At 41.3% G+C, this 23,340-nt stretch overlaps 1 protein-coding gene across 1 annotated transcript in view; it reads right to left on the bottom strand.

Annotated features, from left to right (window-relative positions):
* The window catches only part of cfap92 (cilia and flagella associated protein 92 (putative)), a 213,822-nt gene that overhangs the window by 33,493 nt on the left and 156,989 nt on the right, over window positions 1-23,340 (bottom strand). The window contains exon 11 of the mRNA XM_064967364.1: window positions 347-541. Coding sequence (XP_064823436.1) covers window positions 347-541 — 195 coding nt within the window. The remainder of the gene's footprint in view (window positions 1-346; window positions 542-23,340) is intronic.

The following is a 23,340-nucleotide window of genomic DNA, read 5'->3' as shown; positions in this document are numbered from 1 at the left end:
CGGACAGACAGACAGACAGGTGTAACAGACGGACAGACAGACAGACAGGTGTAACAGACAGGTGTAACAGACAGACAGGTGTAACAGACAGACAGACAGACAGACAGACAGACAGACAGACAGACAGACAGACAGACAGACAGACAAATAGGTGTAACAGACAGACCGGTGTAATGGACAGACAGTCAAACAGATGTAATAGACAGACAAATGGACATCTGTCTGACAGACAGACAAACAGACAGACAGGTGTAACAGACGGACAGACAGACAGACAGGTGTAACAGACAGGTGTAACAGACAGACAGGTGTAACAGACAGACAGACAGACAGACAGGTGTAGTACCGTGACATGGCCTGGAAGCAGGTATGAGGCACCATGTCTCTGACGTAGACCAGAGGTTGTCTCATGATGGTCTCCAGGGGTTGGTGTAGGTGGACGGGAGTAAAGCTGACATCCAGACGGGTATATAGACGCTTAGAGAAACTCAGACCAGAGTTATAGAGAACCATCACGTGGTCCTCCTCACCGCCTGTTAACCTGAAACCACAATAACATCACACTTTACATTTATCTACAACATCTTACAGTATGGAGAGTCTCTATGTATCATACTGTCAGAGAGTCTCTATGTATCTTACTGTCTGGAGAGTCTCTATGTATCTTACTGTCTGGAGAGTCTCTATGTATCTTACTGTCTGGAGAGTCTCTATGTATCTTACTGTCAGAGAGTCTCTATGTATCTTACTGTCTGGAGAGTCTCTATGCATCTTACTGTCTGGAGAGTCTATATGTATCTTACTGTCTGGAGAGTCTCTATGTATCTTACTGTCTGGAGAGTCTCTATGTATCTTACTGTCTGGAGAGTCTCTATGTATCTTACTGTCTGGAGAGTCTCTATGTATCTTACTGTCTGGAGAGTCTCTATGTATCTTACTGTCAGAGAGTCTCTATGTATCTTACTGTCTGGAGAGTCTCTATGCATCTTACTGTCTGGAGAGTCTCTATGTATCTTACTGTATGGAGAGTCTCTACGTATCTTACTGTCTGGAGAGTCTCTATGTATCTTACTGTCTGGAGAGTCTCTATGTATCTGTCTGGAGAGTCTCTATGTATCTTACTGTCTGGAGAGTCTCTATGTATCTTACTGTCTGGAGAGTCTCTATGTATCTTACTGTCTGGAGAGTCTCTATGTATCTGTATGGAGAGTCTCTATGTATCTTACTGTCAGAGAGTCTCTATGTATCTTACTGTCTGGAGAGTCTCTATGTATCTTACTGTCTGGAGAGTCTCTATGTATCTTACTGTCTGGAGAGTCTCTATGTATCTTACTGTCAGAGAGTCTCTATGTATCTTACTGTCTGGAGAGTCTCTATGCATCTTACTGTCTGGAGAGTCTATATGTATCTTACTGTCTGGAGAGTCTCTATGTATCTTACTGTCTGGAGAGTCTCTATGTATCTTACTGTCTGGAGAGTCTCTATGTATCTTACTGTCTGGAGAGTCTCTATGTATCTTACTGTCAGAGAGTCTCTATGTATCTTACTGTCTGGAGAGTCTCTATGCATCTTACTGTCTGGAGAGTCTCTATGTATCTTACTGTATGGAGAGTCTCTACGTATCTTACTGTCTGGAGAGTCTCTATGTATCTTACTGTCTGGAGAGTCTCTATGTATCTGTCTGGAGAGTCTCTATGTATCTTACTGTCTGGAGAGTCTCTATGTATCTTACTGTCTGGAGAGTCTCTATGTATCTTACTGTCTGGAGAGTCTCTATGTATCTGTCTGGAGAGTCTCTATGTATCTTACTGTCAGAGAGTCTCTATGTATCTTACTGTCTGGAGAGTCTCTATGCATCTTACTGTCTGGAGAGTATCTATGTATCTTACTGTCTGGAGAGTCTCTATGTATCTTACTGTATGGAGAGTCTCTACGTATCTTACTGTCTGGAGAGTCTCTGTGTATCTTACTGTCTGGAGAGTCTCTATGTATCTTACTGTCTGGAGAGTCTCTATGTATCTGTCTGGAGAGTCTCTATGTATCTTACTGTCTGGAGAGTCTCTATGCATCTTACTGTCTGGAGAGTCTCTATGTATCTTACTGTCTGGAGAGTCTCTATGTATCTTACTGTCTGGAGAGTCTCTATGTATCTGTCTGGAGAGTCTCTATGTATCTTACTGTCTGGAGAGTCTCTATGTATCTTACTGTCTGGAGAGTCTCTATGTATCTGTCTGGAGAGTCTCTATGTATCTTACTGTCTGGAGAGCCTCTATGCATCTTACTGTCTGGAGAGTCTCTATGTATCTTACTGTCTGGAGAGTCTCTATGTATCTTACTGTCTGGAGAGTCTCTATGCATCTTACTGTCTGGAGAGTCTCTATGTATCTTACTGTCTGGAGAGTCTCTATGTATCTTACTGTCTGGAGAGCCTCTATGTATCTTACTGTCTGGAGAGTCTCTATGTATCTGTCTGGAGAGTCTCTATGTATCTTACTGTCTGGAGAGCCTCTATGCATCTTACTGTCTGGAGAGTCTCTATGTATCTTACTGTCTGGAGAGTCTCTATGTATCTTACTGTCTGGAGAGTCTCTATGCATCTTACTGTCTGGAGAGTCTCTATGTATCTTACTGTCTGGAGAGTCTCTATGTATCTTACTGTCTGGAGAGCCTCTATGCATCTTACTGTCTGGAGAGTCTCTATGTATCTTACTGTCTGGAGAGTCTCTATGTATCTTACTGTCTGGAGAGTCTCTATGCATCTTACTGTCTGGAGAGTCTCTATGTATCTTACTGTCTGGAGAGTCTCTATGTATCTTACTGTCTGGAGAGTCTCTATGTATCTTACTGTCTGGAGAGTCTCTATGTATCTTACTGTCTGGAGAGTCTCTATGTATCTGTCTGGAGAGTCTATGTATCTTACTGTCTGGAGAGCCTCTATGCATCTTACTGTCTGGAGAGTCTCTATGTATCTTACTGTCTGGAGAGTCTCTATGTATCTTACTGTCTGGAGCGTCTCTATGCATCTTACTGTCTGGAGAGTCTCTATGCATCTTACTGTCTGGAGAGTCTCTACGTATCTTACTGTATGGAGAGTCTCTATGTATCTTACTGTCTGGAGAGTCTCTATGTATCTTACTGTCTGGAGAGTCTCTATGTATCTGTCTGGAGAGCCTCTATGTATCTTACTGTCTGGAAAGTCTCTATGCATCTTACTGTCTGGAGAGTATCTGTGTATCTTACAGTCTGGAGAGTCTCTATGTATCTTACTGTCTGGAGAGTCTCTATGTATCTTACTGTCTGGAGAGTCTCTATGTATCTTACTGTCTGGAGAGTCTCTATGTATCTGTCTGGAGAGTCTCTATGTATCTTACTGTCAGAGAGTCTCTATGTATCTTACTGTCTGGAGAGTCTCTATGTATCTTACTGTCTGGAGAGTCTCTATGTATCTGTCTGGAGAGTCTCTATGTATCTTACTGTCTGGAGAGTCTCTATGCATCTTACTGTCTGGAGAGTCTCTATGTACCTTAATGTCTGGAGAGTCTCTATGTATCTTACTGTCTGGAGAGCCTCTATGTATCTTACTGTCTGGAGAGTCTCTATGCATCTTACTGTCTGGAGAGTCTCTTATGTATCTTACTGTATGGAGAGTCTCTACGTATCTTACTGTCTGGAGAGTCTCTGTGTCATGTCTTGTTATGTCTGTTCCTGTCCTTTCTCTTCACTCTCTCTCTCTGCTGGTCTTTTTAGGTTACCTTCTCTGTCTCTCATTCTTCAGCTGTTCTACATCTCCTCTAACTAGCTCATTCACTCTTTCACACCTGTTCTCTCTTCCCCCTCTGATTAGGTCTCTATTTCTTTCTCTGTTCCTGCTACTTTCAGTGTCTGATTCTTGTTTGTGTTTTTTGATGCCAGAAGCAAGCTGTCGTCTCGTTTGCTTCCACCTTGTCCTGTCCTGTCGGAGTCTGCCTGGCAGGTGCATCCTGCACTATACTAACGTTCTTTTTGTTCCGCTGACAACGTTGGAAGAGGATTTATGCCATTCCTGTTTTTTCATTAAAGAACTCTGTTTTCTGTTAAAACCGCTTTTGGGTCTTCACTCAAGTTCATAACAGAAGAATCAGACCAAGAATGGACCCAGCGGCTCCGGACCCTTTTCACTCCGCCGTCGAGATCCAGGGAGCGATGCTAGGCAGACACGAGGAGGAATTGTCTGCTGCTCGACATGCCGTTGAGACCCTGGCCGTCCAAGTCTCCGACCTCACAAGACAGGTTCACCAACTCCACCTCGATCCACCGCCCACTTCCAGGGTTTCCGAGTCTCCGGAGCCCAGGATCAACAACCCGCCGTGTTACTCTGGGGAGCCCACTGAGTGCCGCTCATTCCTCACTCAGTGTGATGTGGTGTTCTCTCTCCAGCCCAACACTTACTCCAGGAGCGCAGCCCGCATCGCCTACGTCATTTCTCTCCTTACCGGACGGGCGCGTGAGTGGGGCACGGCAGTCTGGGAGGCGAGGGCTGAGTGTATTAACCAGTATCAAGACTTTAAGGAGGAGATGATACGGGTTTTTGACCGTTCTGTTTTTGGGGAGGAGGCTTCCAGGGCCCTGTCTTCCCTATGTCAGGGGAATCGATCCATAACGGATTATTCTATTGAATTTCGCACTCTCGCTGCCTCAAGTGACTGGAACGAGCCGGCTTTGCTCGCTCGTTTTCTGGAGGGTCTCCTCGTCGAGGTTAAGGACGAGATCCTCTCCCGGGAGGTTCCTTCCAGTCTGGACTCCTTAATAGCTCTCGCTATTCGCATAGAGCGACGGTTTGATCTTCGTCGCCGAGCTCGAGGAAAGGAGCTCGCGTTCTCCGCTGCTCCCCTCTCCACATCACTGCCACCTGCCGCATCACTGCCACCCTCCTCCGCCGGCTCGGATGCTGAGCCTATGCAGCTGGGGGGTATCCGCATCTCGGCCAAGGAGAAGGAACGGAGAATCACCAATCGCCTCTGTCTCTACTGCGGCTCCGCTGGTCATTTTGTCACCTCATGTCCAGTAAAAGCCAGAGCTCATCAGTAAGAGGAGGGCTACTGGTGAGCGCAACTACTCAGGCCTCTCCTTCTGGATCACGCACTACTTTTTTTCATCTGCTTCCTGCAGTGCCTTGATAGACTCTGGGGCGGAGGGCTGTTTTATGGACGAGACCTGGGCTCGGGAACATGACATTCCTCTCAGACAGTTAGGGGAGCCCACGGCCTTGTTCGCTTTAGATGGTAGTTCTCTCCCCAAGATTCAGCGTGAGACGCTGCCTTTAACCCTCACTGTCTCTGGTAATCATAGCGAAACCATTTCTTTTTTAATTTTTCGTTCACCTTTTACACCTGTTGTTTTGGGTCATCCCTGGCTAGTGCGCCATAACCCTTCTATTAATTGGTCTAGTAATACTATCCTATCCTGGAATGTTTCTTGTCATGTAACCTGTTTAATGTCTGCTATCCCTCCTGTTTCCTCTGTCTCTACTTCACAGGAGGAGCCTGGCGATTTGACAGGGGTGCCGGAGGAGTATCACGATCTGCGCACGGTGTTCAGTCGTTCCAAGGCCACTTCTCTCCCTCCACACCGATCGTATGACTGTAGTATTGATCTCCTTCCGGGAACTACTCCCCCCGGGGTAGATTATACTCTCTGTCGGCTCCCGAACGTAAGGCTCTCGAGGATTATTTGTCGGTTTCGCTCAACGCCGGTACCATTGTCTCCTCCTCCTCTCCCGCCGGAGCGGGGTTTTTTTTGTTCAGAAGAAGGACGGGTCCCTGCGCCCATGCGTGGATTATCGAGGGCTGAATGACATAACAGTTAAGAATCGTTATCCGCTTCCTCTTATGTCTTCAGCCTTCGAGATCCTGCAGGGAGCCAGGTTTTTCACCAAATTGGACCTTCGTAACGCCTACCATCTCGTGCGCATCAGGGAGGGGACGAGTGGAAGACGGCGTTTAACACTCCGTTAGGGCACTTTGAATACCGGGTTCTTCCTTTCGGCCTCGTTAACGCTCCAGCTGTCTTTCAGGCACTAGTTAACGACGTCCTGAGAGACATGCTGAACATTTTTGTTTTCGTTTACATGGATGATATCCTGATTTTTTCTCCGTCTCTCTCGATTCATGTTCAGCACGTGCGACGCGTCCTCCAGCGCCTTTTGGAGAACTGTCTTTATGTGAAGGCTGAGAAGTGCATTTTTCATGCCGCCTCTGTCCCTTTTCTCGGTTCCGTTATTTCCGCTGAGGGCATTAAGATGGATCCCGCTAAGGTCCAGGCTGTCATTGATTGGCCCGTTCCTAAGTCACGCGTCGAGCTGCAGCGCTTTCTGGGCTTCGCTAATTTCTATCGTCGTTTCATCCGTAATTTCGGTCAGGTGGCAGCTCCCCTCACAGCCCTTACTTCTGTTAAGACGTGCTTTAAGTGGTCCGTTTCCGCCCAGGGAGCTTTTGATCTTCTTAAGAATCGTTTTACATCCGCTCCTATTCTTGTTACACCTGACATCTCTAGCCAGTTTGTTGTTGAGGTTGACGCGTCAGAGGTGGGCGTGGGAGCCATTCTTTCTCAGCGCTCTCTCTCTGACGGCAAGGTCCATCCTTGCGCGTTTTTCTCTCATCGCTTATCGCCGTCAGAACGTAACTATGATGTTGGTAATCGCGAACTGCTCGCCATCCGCTTAGCCCTAGGCGAATGGCGACAGTGGTTGGAGGGGGCGACCGTTCCTTTTGTCGTTTGGACTGACCATAGGAACCTTGAGTACATCCGTTCAGCCAAACGACTTAATGCGCGTCAGGCTCGTTGGGCTCTGTTTTTCGCTCGTTTCGAGTTTGTTATTTCTTATCGTCCGGGCTCAAAAACACCAAGCCTGATGCTTTATCTCGTCTCTTCAGTTCTTCTGAGGTCTCCACCGACCCCGAGGGGATTCTCCCTGACGGGCGTGTTGTCGGGTTGACTGTCTGGGGAATTGAGAGGCAGGTAAAGCAAGCACTCGCTCACACTCCGTCGCCGCGAGCTTGTCCTAGGAACCTTCTGTTCGTTCCCGTTCCTACTCGTCCGGCCGTTCTTCAGTGGGCCCACTCTGCCAAGTTAGCCGGCCACCCCGGCGTTCGGGGTACGCTCGCTTCCATTCGCCAGCGTTTCTGGTGGCCCACTCGGGAACGTGACGCGCGTCGATTTGTCGCCGCTTGTTCGGTCTGCGCGCAGACTAAATCTGGGAACTCTCCTCCTGCCGGCCGTCTCAGACCGCTTCCCATTCCCTCTCGACCGTGGTCTCACATCGCTTTAGATTTTATCACCGGACTGCCTTCATCAGCGGGGAAGACAGTTATTCTTACGGTTGTCGATAGATTCTCTAAGGCGGCTCATTTCATTCCTCTCGATAAGCTCCCTTCTGCTAAGGAGACGGCTCAGATCATTATCGAGAATGTTTTCCGAATTCATGGCCTTCCGTCTGACGTCGTTTCCGACAGAGGCCCGCAGTTCACGTCTCAATTTTGGAGGGAGTTTTGCCGTTTGATTGGGGCTTCCGTCAGTCTCTCGTCCGGCTTTCATCCCCAGTCTAACGGTCAAGCCGAACGGGCCAATCAGACTGTTGGTCGCATTTTACGCAGTCTTTCTTTTCGTAACCCTGCGTCTTGGTCAGAACAGCTCCCCTGGGCAGAGTACGCCCACAACTCGCTTCCCTCGTCTGCTACCGGTCTATCCCCTTTTCAGTGTAGCCTCGGGTACCAGCCTCCGCTGTTCTCATCTCAGCTCGCCGAGTCCTGCGTCCCCTCCGCTCAGGCTTTTGTCCAGCGTTGCGAGCGCACCTGGAAGGGGGTCAGGTCGGCACTTTGCCGTAATAGGGCGCAGACTGTGAGGGCCGCTAATAAGCGTAGGACCAAGAGTCCTAGATATTGTTGCGGTCAGAGAGTATGGCTCTCCACTCAGAACCTTCCCCTTAAGACAGCTTCTCGCAAGTTGGCCCCGCGGTTCATTGGTCCGTTCCGTATTTCCCAGGTCATTAATCCTGTCGCAGTGCGACTTCTTCTCCAGCGCTATCTTCGTCGCGTTCACCCGGTCTTCCATGTCTCCTGTGTTAAGCCCGTTCTTCGCGCCCCCGCTCGTCCCTCCCCCCATCCTTGTCGAGGGCGCACCCATCTACAGGGTTCGTAAGATTTTGGACATGCGCCCTCGGGGCCGTGGTCATCAGTACCTAGTGGATTGGGAGGGGTACGGTCCTGAGGAGAGGAGTTGGGTTCCCTCTCGGGACGTGCTGGACCGTTCGCTGATCGATGATTTCCTCCGTTGCCGCCAGGTTTCCTCCTCGAGTGCGCCAGGAGGCGCTCGGTGAGTGGGGGGTACTGTCATGTCTTGTTATGTCTGTTCCTGTCCTTTCTCTTCACTCTCTCTGCTGGTCTTTTTAGGTTACCTTCTCTGTCTCTCATTCTTCAGCTGTTCTACATCTCCTCTAACTAGCTCATTCACTCTTTCACACCTGTTCTCTCTTCCCCCTCTGATTAGGTCTCTATTTCTTTCTCTGTTCCTGCTACTTTCAGTGTCTGATTCTTGTTTGTGTTTTTTGATGCCAGAAGAAAGCTGTCGTCTCGTTTGCTTCCACCTTGTCCTGTCCTGTCGGAGTCTGCCTGGCAGGTGCATCCTGCACTATACTAACGTTCTTTTTGTTCCGCTGACAACGTTGGAAGAGGATTTATGCCATTCCTGTTTTTTCATTAAAGAACTCTGTTTTCTGTTAAAACCGCTTTTGGGTCTTCACTCAAGTTCATAACACTCTGTGTATCTTACAGTCTGGAGAGTCTCTATGTATCTGTCTGGAGAGTCTCTATGTATCTTACTGTCAGAGAGTCTCTATGTATCTTACTGTCTGGAGAGTCTCTATGTATCTTACTGTCTGGAGAGTCTCTATGTATCTGTCTGGAGAGTCTCTATGTATCTTACTGTCTGGAGAGTCTCTATGCATCTTACTGTCTGGAGAGTCTCTATGTACCTTAATGTCTGGAGAGTCTCTATGTATCTTACTGTCTGGAGAGCCTCTATGTATCTTACTGTCTGGAGAGTCTCTATGCATCTTACTGTCTGGAGAGTCTCTATGTATCTTACTGTATGGAGAGTCTCTACGTATCTTACTGTCTGGAGAGTCTCTGTGTATCTTACAGTCTGGAGAGTCTCTATGTATCTGTCTGGAGAGTCTCTATGTATCTTACTGTCTCGATAATCTCTATGTATCTTACTGTCTGGAGAGTCTCTATGTATCTTACTGTCTGGAGAGTCTCTATGTATCTTACTGTATGGAGAGTCTCTATGTATCTTACTGTCTGGAGAGTCTCTATGCATCTTACTGTCTGGAGAGTCTCTATGTATCTTACTGTCTGGAGAGTCTCTATGTATCTTACTGTCTGGAGAGCCTCTATGCATCTTACTGTCTGGAGAGTCTCTATGTATCTTACTGTCTGGAGAGTCTCTATGTATCTTACTGTCTGGAGAGTCTCTATGTATCTTACTGTCTGGAGAGTCTCTATGTATCTTACTGTCTGGAGAGTCTCTATGCATCTTACTGTCTGGAGAGTCTCTATGTATCTTACTGTCTGGAGAGTCTCTATGTATCTTACTGTCTGGAGAGTCTCTATGTATCTTACTGTCTGGAGAGTCTCTATGTATCTTACTGTCTGGAGAGTCTCTATGTATCTTACTGTCTGGAGAGTCTCTATGTATCTGTCTGGAGAGTCTCTATGTATCTTACTGTCTGGAGAGCCTCTATGCATCTTACTGTCTGGAGAGTCTCTATGTATCTTACTGTCTGGAGAGTCTCTATGTATCTTACTGTCTGGAGAGTCTCTATGGATCTTACTGTCTGGAGAGTCTCTATGCATCTTACTGTCTGGAGAGCCTCTATGTATCTTACTGTCTGGAGAGCCTCTATGTATCTTACTGTCTGGAAAGACTCTATGCATCTTACTGTCTGGAGAGTCTCTATGCATCTTACTGTCTGGAGAGTCTCTACGTATCTTACTGTATGGAGAGTCTCTATGTATCTTACTGTCTGGAGAGTCTCTATGTATCTTACTGTCTGGAGAGTCTCTATGTATCTGTCTGGAGAGCCTCTATGTATCTTACTGTCTGGAAAGTCTCTATGCATCTTACTGTCTGGAGAGTATCTGTGTATCTTACAGTCTGGAGAGTCTCTATGTATCTTACTGTCTGGAGAGTCTCTATGTATCTTACTGTCTGGAGAGTCTCTATGTATCTTACTGTCTGGAGAGTCTCTATGTATCTGTCTGGAGAGTCTCTATGTATCTTACTGTCAGAGAGTCTCTATGTATCTTACTGTCTGGAGAGTCTCTATGTATCTTACTGTCTGGAGAGTCTAATGTATCTGTCTGGAGAGTCTCTATGTATCTTACTCTCTGGAGAGTCTCTATGCATCTTACTGTCTGGAGAGTCTCTATGTACATTAATGTCTGGAGAGTCTCTATGTATCTTACTGTCTGGAGAGCCTCTATGTATCTTACTGTCTGGAGAGTCTCTATGCATCTTACTGTCTGGAGAGTCTCTATGTATCTTACTGTATGGAGAGTCTCTACGTATCTTACTGTCTGGAGAGTCTCTGTGTATCTTACAGTCTGGAGAGTCTCTATGTATCTGTCTGGAGAGTCTCTATGTATCTTACTGTCTCGATAATCTCTATGTATCTTACTGTCTGGAGAGTCTCTATGTATCTTACTGTATGAAGAGTCTCTATGTATCTTACTGTATGAAGAGTCTCTATGTATCTTACTGTATGCAGAGTCTCTATGTATCTTACTGTCTGGAGAGTCTCTATGTATCTTACTGTATGGAGAGTCTCTATGTATCTTACTGTCTGGAGAGTCTCTATGTATCTGTCTGGAGAGTCTCTATGTATCTTACTGTCAGAGAGTCTCTATGTATCTTACTGTCTGGAGAGTCTCTATGTATCTTACTGTCTGGAGAGTCTCTATGTATCTGTCTGGAGAGTCTCTATGTATCTTACTGTCTGGAGAGTCTCTATGCATCTTACTGTCTGGAGAGTCTCTATGTACCTTAATGTCTGGAGAGTCTCTATGTATCTTACTGTCTGGAGAGCCTCTATGTATCTTACTGTCTGGAGAGTCTCTATGCATCTTACTGTCTGGAGAGTCTCTATGTATCTTACTGTATGGAGAGTCTCTACGTATCTTACTGTCTGGAGAGTCTCTGTGTATCTTACAGTCTGGAGAGTCTCTATGTATCTGTCTGGAGAGTCTCTATGTATCTTACTGTCTCGATAATCTCTATGTATCTTACTGTCTGGAGAGTCTCTATGTATCTTACTGTATGAAGAGTCTCTATGTATAATACTGTATGAAGAGTCTCTATGTATCTTACTGTCTGGAGAGTCTCTATGTATCTGTCTGGAGAGTCTCTATGTATCTTACTGTCTGGAAAGACTCTATGCATCTTACTGTCTGGAGAGTCTCTATGCATCTTACTGTCTGGAGAGTCTCTACGTATCTTACTGTATGGAGAGTCTCTATGTATCTTACTGTCTGGAGAGTCTCTATGTATCTTACTGTCTGGAGAGTCTCTATGTATCTGTCTGGAGAGCCTCTATGTATCTTACTGTCTGGAAAGTCTCTATGCATCTTACTGTCTGGAGAGTATCTGTGTATCTTACAGTCTGGAGAGTCTCTATGTATCTTACTGTCAGAGAGTCTCTATGTATCTTACTGTCTGGAGAGTCTATGTATCTTACTGTCTGGAGAGTCTCTATGTATCTGTCTGGAGAGTCTCTATGTATCTTACTCTCTGGAGAGTCTCTATGCATCTTACTGTCTGGAGAGTCTCTATGTACCTTAATGTCTGGAGAGTCTCTATGTATCTTACTGTCTGGAGAGCCTCTATGTATCTTACTGTCTGGAGAGTCTCTATGCATCTTACTGTCTGGAGAGTCTCTATGTATCTTACTGTATGGAGAGTCTCTACGTATCTTACTGTCTGGAGAGTCTCTGTGTATCTTACAGTCTGGAGAGTCTCTATGTATCTGTCTGGAGAGTCTCTATGTATCTTACTGTCTCGATAATCTCTATGTATCTTACTGTCTGGAGAGTCTCTATGTATCTTACTGTATGAAGAGTCTCTATGTATCTTACTGTATGAAGAGTCTCTATGTATCTTACTGTATGCAGAGTCTCTATGTATCTTACTGTATGGAGAGTCTCTATGTATCTTACTGTCTGGAGAGTCTCTATGTATCTGTCTGGAGAGTCTCTATGTATCTTACTGTCAGAGAGTCTCTATGTATCTTACTGTCTGGAGAGTCTCTATGTATCTTACTGTCTGGAGAGTCTCTATGTATTTGTCTGGAGAGTCTCTATGTATCTTACTGTCTGGAGAGTCTCTATGCATCTTACTGTCTGGAGAGTCTCTATGTACCTTAATGTCTGGAGAGTCTCTATGTATCTTACTGTCTGGAGAGCCTCTATGTATCTTACTGTCTGGAGAGTCTCTATGCATCTTACTGTCTGGAGAGTCTCTATGTACCTTAATGTCTGGAGAGTCTCTATGTATCTTACTGTCTGGAGAGCCTCTATGTATCTTACTGTCTGGAGAGTCTCTATGCATCTTACTGTCTGGAGAGTCTCTATGTATCTTACTGTATGGAGAGTCTCTACGTATCTTACTGTCTGGAGAGTCTCTGTGTATCTTACAGTCTGGAGAGTCTCTATGTATCTGTCTGGAGAGTCTCTATGTATCTTACTGTCTCGATAATCTCTATGTATCTTACTGTCTGGAGAGTCTCTATGTATCTTACTGTATGAAGAGTCTCTATGTATAATACTGTATGAAGAGTCTCTATGTATCTTACTGTATGCAGAGTATCTATGTATCTTACTGTCTGGAGAGTCTCTATGTATCTTACTGTATCGAGAGTCTCTATGTATCTTACTGTCTGGAGAGTTTCTATGTATCTTACTGTATGGAGAGTCTCTATGTATCTGTCTGGAGAGTCTCTATGTATCTTACTGTCTGGAGAGTCTCTATGTATCTTACTGTCTGGAGAGTCTCTATGTATCTGTCTGGAGAGTCTCTATGTATCTTACTGTCTGGAGAGTCTCTATGTATCTTACTGTCTGGAGAGTCTCTATGTATCTTACTGTCTGGAGAGTCTCTATGTATCTTACTGTATGGAGAGTCTCTATGTATCTTACTGTCTGGAGAGTCTCTATGTATCTTACTGTCTGGAGAGACTCTCTGCACCTTACTGTCTGGAAAGTCTCTATGTGTATCTTACTGTCTGGAGAGTCTCTATGTATCTTACTGTATGGAGAGTCTCTATGTATCTTACTGTCTGGAGAGTCTCTATGTATCTTACAGTCTGGAGAGCCTCTATGTATCTTACTGTCTGGATATTCTCTATGTATCTTACTGTCTGGAGAGTCTCTATGTATCTTACTGTCTGGAGAGTCTCTATGTATCTTACTGTCTGGAGAGTCTCTATGTATCTTACTGTCTGGATATTCTCTATGTATCTTACTGTCTGGAGAGTCTCTATGTATCTTACTGTCTGGAGAGTCTCTATGTATCTGTCTGGAGAGTCTCTATGTATCTTACTGTCTGGAGAGTCTCTATGTATCTTACTGTCTGGAGAGTCTCTATGTATCTTACTGTCTGGAGAGTCTCTATGTATCTGTCTGGAGAGTCTCTATGTATCTTACTGTCTGGAGAGTCTCTATGTATCTTACTGTCTGGAGAGTCTCTATGTATCTTACTGTCTGGAGAGTCTCTATGTATCTTACAGTCTGGAGAGTCTCTATGTATCTTACTGTCTGGATATTCTCTATGTATCTTACTGTCTGGAGAGTCTCTATGTATCTTACTGTCTGGAGAGTCTCTATGTATCTGTCTGGAGAGTCTGGATGTATCTTACTGTCTGGAGAGTCTCTATGTATCTTACTGTATGGAGAGTCTCTATGTATCTGTCTGGAGAGTCTCTATGTATCTTACTGTCTGGAGAGTCTCTATGTATCTTACTGTCTGGAGAGTCTCTATGTATCTGTCTGGAGAGTCTCTATGTATCTTACTGTATGGAGAGTCTCTATGTATCTATCTGGAGAGTCTCTATGCATCTTACTGTATGGACAGTCTCTTTGTATCTGTCTGGAGAGTCTCTATGTTTCTTACGGTCTCGAGATTCTCTATGTATCTTACTGTCTAGAGATACTCTATGTATCTTACTGTCTGGAGAGTCTCTATGTATATTACTGTCTGGAGAGTCTCTATGTATCTTACTGTATGGAGAGTCTCTATGTATCTTACTGTCTGGAGAGTCTCTATGTATCTTACTGTCTGGAGAGTCTCTATGTACCTTACTGTCTGGAAAGTGTCTATGTACCTTACTGTATGGAGAGTCTCTATGTATCTTACTGTATGCAGAGTCTATGTACCTTACTGTATGGAGAGTCTCTATGTATCTTACTGCCTGGAGAGTCTATATGTATCTTACTGTATGGAAAGTCTCTATGTCTCTTACTGTATGGATAGTCTCTATGTATCTGTCTGGAGAGTCTCTATGTATCTTACTGTCTGGAGAGTCTCTATGTATCTTACTGTCTCGAGATGCTCTATGTATCTTAATGTATGGAGAGTCTCTATGTATCTATCTGGAGAGTCTATGAACTATGAACTGTTCTCTGCAATAAGGAAGGATAATCAATATGAACTGTGCTCCTCAATAAGGATAATCAATATGAACTGTGCACTGCAATAAGGAAGGATAATATATGATCTGTGCTCTGCAATGAGGAAGGATAATCAATATGAACTGTGCTCTACAATAAGGAAGGATAATCAATATGAACTGTGCTCTACAATAAGGAATGATAATCAATATGAACTATGCTCTACAATAATGAAGGATAATCAATATGAACTGTGCTCTACAATAAGGAATGATAATCAATATGAACTATGCTCTGCAATAAGGATAATCAATATGAACTGTGCTCTGCAATAAGGAAGGATAATCAATATGAACTGTGCTCTACAATAAGGAAGGATAATCAATATGAACTGTGCTCTTCAATGATGAAGGATAATCAATATGAGCTGAGCTCTGCAATAAGGATAATCGATATGAACTGGGCTCTACAATAAGAATAATCAATATGAACTGTGCTCTACAATAAGGAAGGATAATCAATATGAACTGTGCACTGCAATAAGGAAGTATAATCAATATGACCTGTGCTCTGCAATAAGGAAGGATAATCAATATGAACTATGCTCTGCAATAAGGATAATCAATATGAACTGTGCTCTGCAATAAGGAAGGATAATCAATATGAACTGTGCTCTACAATAAGGAAGGATAATCAATATGAACTATGCTCTACAATAATGAAGGATAATCAATATGAACTATGCTCTTCAATGATGGAGGATAATCAATATGAGCTGAGCTCTGCAATAAGGATAATCAATATGGACTGTGCTCTACAATAAGGAAGGATAATCAATATGAACTATGCTCTACAATAATGAAGGATAATCAATATGAACTGTGCACTGCAATAAGGAAGGATAATCAATATGACCTGTGCTCTGCAATAAGGAAGGATAATCAATATGAACTGTGCTATACAATAAGGATAATCAATATGAGCTGTGCTCTACAATTAGGAAGGATAATCAATATGAACTGTGCTCTACAATTAGGAAGGATAATCAATATGAACTGTGCTCTACAATTAGGAAGGATAATCAATATGAACTGTGCTCTACAATAAGGATAATCAATATGAACTGTGCTCTGCAATAAGGAAGGATAATCAATATGACCTGTGCTCTGCAATAAGGAAGGATAATCAACATGAACTGTGCTCTGCAATAAGGAAGGATAATCAATATGAACTGTGCTATACAATAAGGATAATCAATATGAGCTGTGCTCTACAATAAGGGAGGATAATCAATATGAACTGTGCTCTACAATAAGGCAGGATAATCAATATGAACTGTGCTCTACAATAAGGATAATCAATATGAACTGTGCTCTGCAATAAGGATAATCAATTGGAGCTGTGCTCTGCAATAAGGATAATCGATATGAACTGTGCTCTGCAATAAGGAAGGAAAATCAATATGAACTGTGCTCTACAATAAGGATAATCAATATGAGCTATGCTCGACAATAAGGATAATAAATATGAACTGTGCTCTGCAAGAAGGAGAATCAATATGAACTGTGCTCTACAATAAGGTTAATCAATTTGAACTGTGCTCTCCAATTTATTTTACCTTTATTTAACCAGGCAAGTCAGTTAAGAACATATTCTTATTTTCAATGACGGCCTGGGAACAGTGGGTTAACTGCCTGTTCAGGGGCAGAACAACAGATTTGTACCTTGTCAGCTCGGGGTTTGAACTCACAACCTTCTGGTTACTAGTCCAACGCTCTAACCACTAGGCTACCCTGCCGCCCCAATAAGGAAGTATAATCAATATGAACTGTGCTCTACAATTAGGAAGGATAATCAATATGAACTGTGCTCTACAATTAGGAAGGATAATCAATATGAACTGTGCTCTACAATAAGGGAGGATAATCAATTGAACTGTGCTCTGCAATAAGGGAGGATAATCAATATGAACTGTGCTCTACAACAAGGATAATCAATATGAACTGTACTCTGCAATAAGGGATGATAATCAATATGAACTGTGCTCTGCAATAAGGGAGGATAATCAATATGAACTGGGCTCAGCAATAAGGAAGTATAATCAATATGAACTGTGCTCTACAATAAGGAAGGATAATCAATATGAACTGTGCTCTACAATAAGGAAGGATAATCAATATGAACTGGGCTCTGCAATAAGGAAGTATAATCAATATGAACTGTGCTCTACAATAAGGAAGGATAATCAATATGAACTGTGCTCTACAATAAGGAAGGATAATCAATATGAACTGTGCTCTACAATAAGGGAGGATAATCAATATGAACTGTGCTCTGCAATAAGGGAGGATAATCAATATGAACTGTGCTCTACAATAAGGATAATCAATATGAACTATGCTCTGCAATAAGGAAGTATAATCAATATGAACTGTGCTCTACAATAAGGAAGGATAATCAATATGAACTGTGCTCTACAATAAGGATAATCGATATGAACTGTGCTCTACAATAAGAATAATCGATATGAACTGTGCTCTGCAATAAGGAAGGATAATCAATATGAACTGTGCTCTCCAATAAGAATAATCAATATGAACTGTGCTCTGCAATAATGAAGGATAATCAATATGAACTGTGCACTGCAATAAGGAAGGATAATCAATATGAACTGTGCTCTGCAATACGGAAGTATAATCAATATGAACTGTGCTCTACAATAAGGAAGGATAATCAATATGAACTGTGCTCTACAATAAGGAAGGATAATCAATATGAACTGTGCTCTACAATAAGGGAGGATAATCAATATGAACTGTGCTCTGCAATAAGGGAGGATAATCAATATGAACTGTGCTCTACAATAAGGATAATCAATATGAACTGTGCTCTACAATAAGGATAATCAATATGAACTGTGCTCTACAATAAGAATAATCAACATGAACTGTGCTCTGCAATAAGGAAGAATAATCAATATGAACTGTGCTCTACAATAAGGATACTCAATATGAACTGTGCTCTACAATAAGGATAATCAATATGAACTGTGCTCTACAATAAGGATAATCGATATGAACTGTGCTCTACAATAAGAATAATCAATATGAACTGTGCTCTGCAATAAGGAAGGATAATCATTATGAACTGTGCTCTACAAAAAGGAAGGATAATCAATATGAACTGTGCTCTACAATAAGGAAGGATAATCAATATGAACTATGCTCTGCAATAAGGAAGTATAATCAATATGAACTGTGCTCTACAATAAGGAAGGATAATCAATATGAACGGTGCTCTACAATAAGGAAGGATAATCAATATGAACTGTGCTCTACAATAAGGGAGGATAATCAATTGAACTGTGCTCTGCAATAAGGGAGGATAATCAATATGAACTGTGCTCTACAACAAGGATAATCAATATGATCTGTGCTCTGTAATAAGGAAGGATACTCAATATGAACTGTGCACTGCAATAAGGAAGGATAATCAATATGAACTATGCTCTGCAATAAGGAAGTATAATCAATATGAACTGTGCTCTACAATAAGGAAGGATAATCAATATGAACGGTGCTCTACAATAAGGAAGGATAATCAATATGAACTGTGCTCTACAATAAGGGAGGATAATCAATTGAACTGTGCTCTGCAATAAGGGAGGATAATCAATATGAACTGTGCTCTACAACAAGGATAATCAATATGATCTGTGCTCTGTAATAAGGAAGGATACTCAATATGAACTGTGCACTGCAATAAGGAAGGATAATCAATATGATATTTGCTCTGCAAAAAGGATGGATAATCAATATGAACTATGCTCTGCAATAAGGAAGTATAATCAATATGAACTGTGCTCTACAATTAGGAAGGATAATCAATATGAACTGTGCTCTACAATTAGGAAGGATAATCAATATGAACTGTGCTCTACAATAAGGGAGGATAATCAATTGAACTGTGCTCTGCAATAAGGGAGGATAATCAATATGAACTGTGCTCTACAACAAGGATAATCAATATGAACTGTACTCTGCAATAAGGGATGATAATCAATATGAACTGTGCTCTGCAATAAGGGAGGATAATCAATATGAACTGGGCTCTGCAATAAGGAAGTATAATCAATATGAACTGTGCTCTACAATAAGGAAGGATAATCAATATGAACTGTGCTCTACAATAAGGAAGGATAATCAATATGAACTGGGCTCTGCAATAAGGAAGTATAATCAATATGAACTGTGCTCTACAATAAGGAAGGATAATCAATATGAACTGTGCTCTACAATAAGGAAGGATAATCAATATGAACTGTGCTCTACAATAAGGGAGGATAATCAATATGAACTGTGCTCTAAAATAAGGGAGGATAATCAATATGAACTGTGCTCTACAATAAGGATAATCAATATGAACTGTGCTCTACAATAAGGATAATCAATATGAACTGTGCTCTACAATAAGGATAATCAATATGAACTGTGCTCTACAATAAGGATAATCGATATGAACTGTGCTCTACAATAAGAATAATCGATATGAACTGTGCTCTGCAATAAGGAAGGATAATCAATATGAACTGTGCTCTCCAATAAGAATAATCAATATGAACTGTGCTCTGCAATAATGAAGAATAATCAATCTGAACTGTGCACTGCAATAAGGAAGGATAATCAATATGATCTGTGCTCTGCAACAAGGATGGATAATCAATATGAACTGTGCTCTGCAATAAGGAAGTATAATCAATATGAACTGTGCTCTACAATAAGGAAGGATAATCAATATGAACTGTGCTCTACAATAAGGAAGGATAATCAATATGAACTGTGCTCTGCAATAAGGGAGGATAATCAATATGAACTGTGCTCTACAATAAGGATAATCAATATGAACTGTGCTTTACAATGAGGATAATCAATATGAACTGTGCTCTACAATAAGAATAATCAACATGAACTGTGCTCTGCAATAAGGAAGAATAATCAATATGAACTGTGCTCTACAATAAGGATAATCAATATGAACTGTGCTCTACAATAAGGATAATCAATATGAACTGTGCTCTACAATAAGGATAATCAATATGAACTGTGCTCTACAATAAGGATAATCGATATGAACTGTGCTCTACAATAAGAATAATCAATATGAACTGTGCTCTGCAATAAGGAAGGATAATCAATATGAACTGTGCTCTACAATAAGGAAGGATAATCAATATGAACTGTGCTCTACAATAAGGAAGGATAATCAATATGAACTATGCTCTGCAATAAGGAAGTATAATCAATATGAACTGTGCTCTACAATAAGGAAGGATAATCAATATGAACGGTGCTCTACAATAAGGAAGGATAATCAATATGAACTGTGCTCTACAATAAGGGAGGATAATCAATTGAACTGTGCTCTGCAATAAGGGAGGATAATCAATATGAACTGTGCTCTACAACAAGGATAATCAATATGATCTGTGCTCTGTAATAAGGAAGGATACTCAATATGAACTGTGCACTGCAATAAGGAAGTATAATCAATATGACCTGTGCTCTGCAATAAGGATAATCGATATGAACTGGGCTCTACAATAAGAATAATCAATATGAACTGTGCTCTACAATAAGGAAGGATAATCAATATGAACTGTGCACTGCAATAAGGAAGTATAATCAATATGACCTGTGCTCTGCAATAAGGAAGGATAATCAATATGAACTATGCTCTGCAATAAGGATAATCAATATGAACTGTGCTCTGCAATAAGGAAGGATAATCAATATGAACTGTGCTCTACAATAATGAAGGATAATCAATATGAACTATGCTCTTCAATGATGAAGGATAATCAATATGAGCTGAGCTCTGCAATAAGGATAATCAATATGAACTGTGCTCTACAATAAGGAAGGATAATCAATATGAACTATGCTCTACAATAATGAAGGATAATCAATATGAACTGTGCACTGCAATAAGGAAGGATAATCAATATGACCTGTGCTCTGCAATAAGGAAGGATAATCAATATGAACTGTGCTATACAATAAGGATAATCAATATGAGCTGTGCTCTACAATAAGGGAGGATAATCAATATGAACTGTGCTCTACAATAAGGATAATCAATATGAACTGTGCTCTGCAATAAGGAGAATCAATATGAACTGTGCTCTACATTAAGGATAATCGATATGAACTGTGCTCTGCAATAAGGATAATCAATATGAACTGTGCTCTACATTAAGGATAATCAATATGAACTGTGCTCTACATTAAGGATAATCAATATGAACTGTGCTCTACAATAAGGCAGGATAATCAATATGAACTGTGCTCTACAATAAGGATAATCAATATGAACTGTGCTCTGCAATAAGGATAATCAATTGGAGCTGTGCTCTGCAATAAGGATAATCGATATGAACTGTGCTCTGCAATAAGGAAGGAAAATCAATATGAACTGTGCTCTACAATAAGGATAATCAATATGAGCTATGCTCGACAATAAGGATAATAAATATGAACTGTGCTCTGCAAGAAGGAGAATCAATATGAACTGTGCTCTACAATAAGGTTAATCAATTTGAACTGTGCTCTCCAATTTATTTTACCTTTATTTAACCAGGCAAGTCAGTTAAGAACATATTCTTATTTTCAATGACGGCCTGGGAACAGTGGGTTAACTGCCTGTTCAGGGGCAGAACAACAGATTTGTACCTTGTCAGCTCGGGGGTTTGAACTCACAACCTTCTGGTTACTAGTCCAACGCTCTAACCACTAGGCTACCCTGCCGCCCCAATAAGGAAGTATTATCAATATGAACTGTGCTCTACAATTAGGAAGGATAATCAATATGAACTGTGCTCTACAATTAGGAAGGATAATCAATATGAACTGTGCTCTACAATAAGGGAGGATAATCAATTGAACTGTGCTCTGCAATAAGGGAGGATAATCAATATGAACTGTGCTCTACAACAAGGATAATCAATATGAACTGTACTCTGCAATAAGGGATGATAATCAATATGAACTGTGCTCTGCAATAAGGGAGGATAATCAATATGAACTGGGCTCTGCAATAAGGAAGTATAATCAATATGAACTGTGCTCTACAATAAGGAAGGATAATCAATATGAACTGTGCTCTACAATAAGGAAGGATAATCAATATGAACTGGGCTCTGCAATAAGGAAGTATAATCAATATGAACTGTGCTCTACAATAAGGAAGGATAATCAATATGAACTGTGCTCTACAATAAGGAAGGATAATCAATATGAACTGTGCTCTACAATAAGGGAGGATAATCAATATGAACTGTGCTCTAAAATAAGGGAGGATAATCAATATGAACTGTGCTCTACAATAAGGATAATCAATATGAACTGTGCTCTACAATAAGGATAATCAATATGAACTGTGCTCTACAATAAGGATAATCAATATGAACTGTGCTCTACAATAAGGATAATCGATATGAACTGTGCTCTACAATAAGAATAATCGATATGAACTGTGCTCTGCAATAAGGAAGGATAATCAATATGAACTGTGCTCTCCAATAAGAATAATCAATATGAACTGTGCTCTGCAATAATGAAGAATAATCAATCTGAACTGTGCACTGCAATAAGGAAGGATAATCAATATGATCTGTGCTCTGCAACAAGGATGGATAATCAATATGAACTGTGCTCTGCAATAAGGAAGTATAATCAATATGAACTGTGCTCTACAATAAGGAAGGATAATCAATATGAACTGTGCTCTACAATAAGGAAGGATAATCAATATGAACTGTGCTCTGCAATAAGGGAGGATAATCAATATGAACTGTGCTCTACAATAAGGATAATCAATATGAACTGTGCTTTACAATGAGGATAATCAATATGAACTGTGCTCTACAATAAGAATAATCAACATGAACTGTGCTCTGCAATAAGGAAGAATAATCAATATGAACTGTGCTCTACAATAAGGATAATCAATATGAACTGTGCTCTACAATAAGGATAATCAATATGAACTGTGCTCTACAATAAGGATAATCAATATGAACTGTGCTCTACAATAAGGATAATCGATATGAACTGTGCTCTACAATAAGAATAATCAATATGAACTGTGCTCTGCAATAAGGAAGGATAATCAATATGAACTGTGCTCTACAATAAGGAAGGATAATCAATATGAACTGTGCTCTACAATAAGGAAGGATAATCAATATGAACTATGCTCTGCAATAAGGAAGTATAATCAATATGAACTGTGCTCTACAATAAGGAAGGATAATCAATATGAACGGTGCTCTACAATAAGGAAGGATAATCAATATGAACTGTGCTCTACAATAAGGGAGGATAATCAATTGAACTGTGCTCTGCAATAAGGGAGGATAATCAATATGAGCTGAGCTCTGCAATAAGGATAATCAATATGAACTGTGCTCTACAACAAGGATAATCAATATGATCTGTGCTCTGTAATAAGGAAGGATACTCAATATGAACTGTGCACTGCAATAAGGAAGGATAATCAATATGATATTTGCTCTGCAAAAAGGATGGATAATCAATATGAACTATGCTCTGCAATAAGGAAGTATAATCAATATGAACTGTGCTCT

The sequence above is a fragment of the Oncorhynchus masou genome, chromosome 6 (genome assembly GCF_036934945.1).
Source record: "Oncorhynchus masou masou isolate Uvic2021 chromosome 6, UVic_Omas_1.1, whole genome shotgun sequence".
NCBI lineage: Eukaryota > Metazoa > Chordata > Actinopteri > Salmoniformes > Salmonidae > Oncorhynchus > Oncorhynchus masou.
The sequence above is the reverse complement of the archived record's forward strand: the minus strand, read 5'-3'. Positions and strand labels throughout refer to the sequence as shown.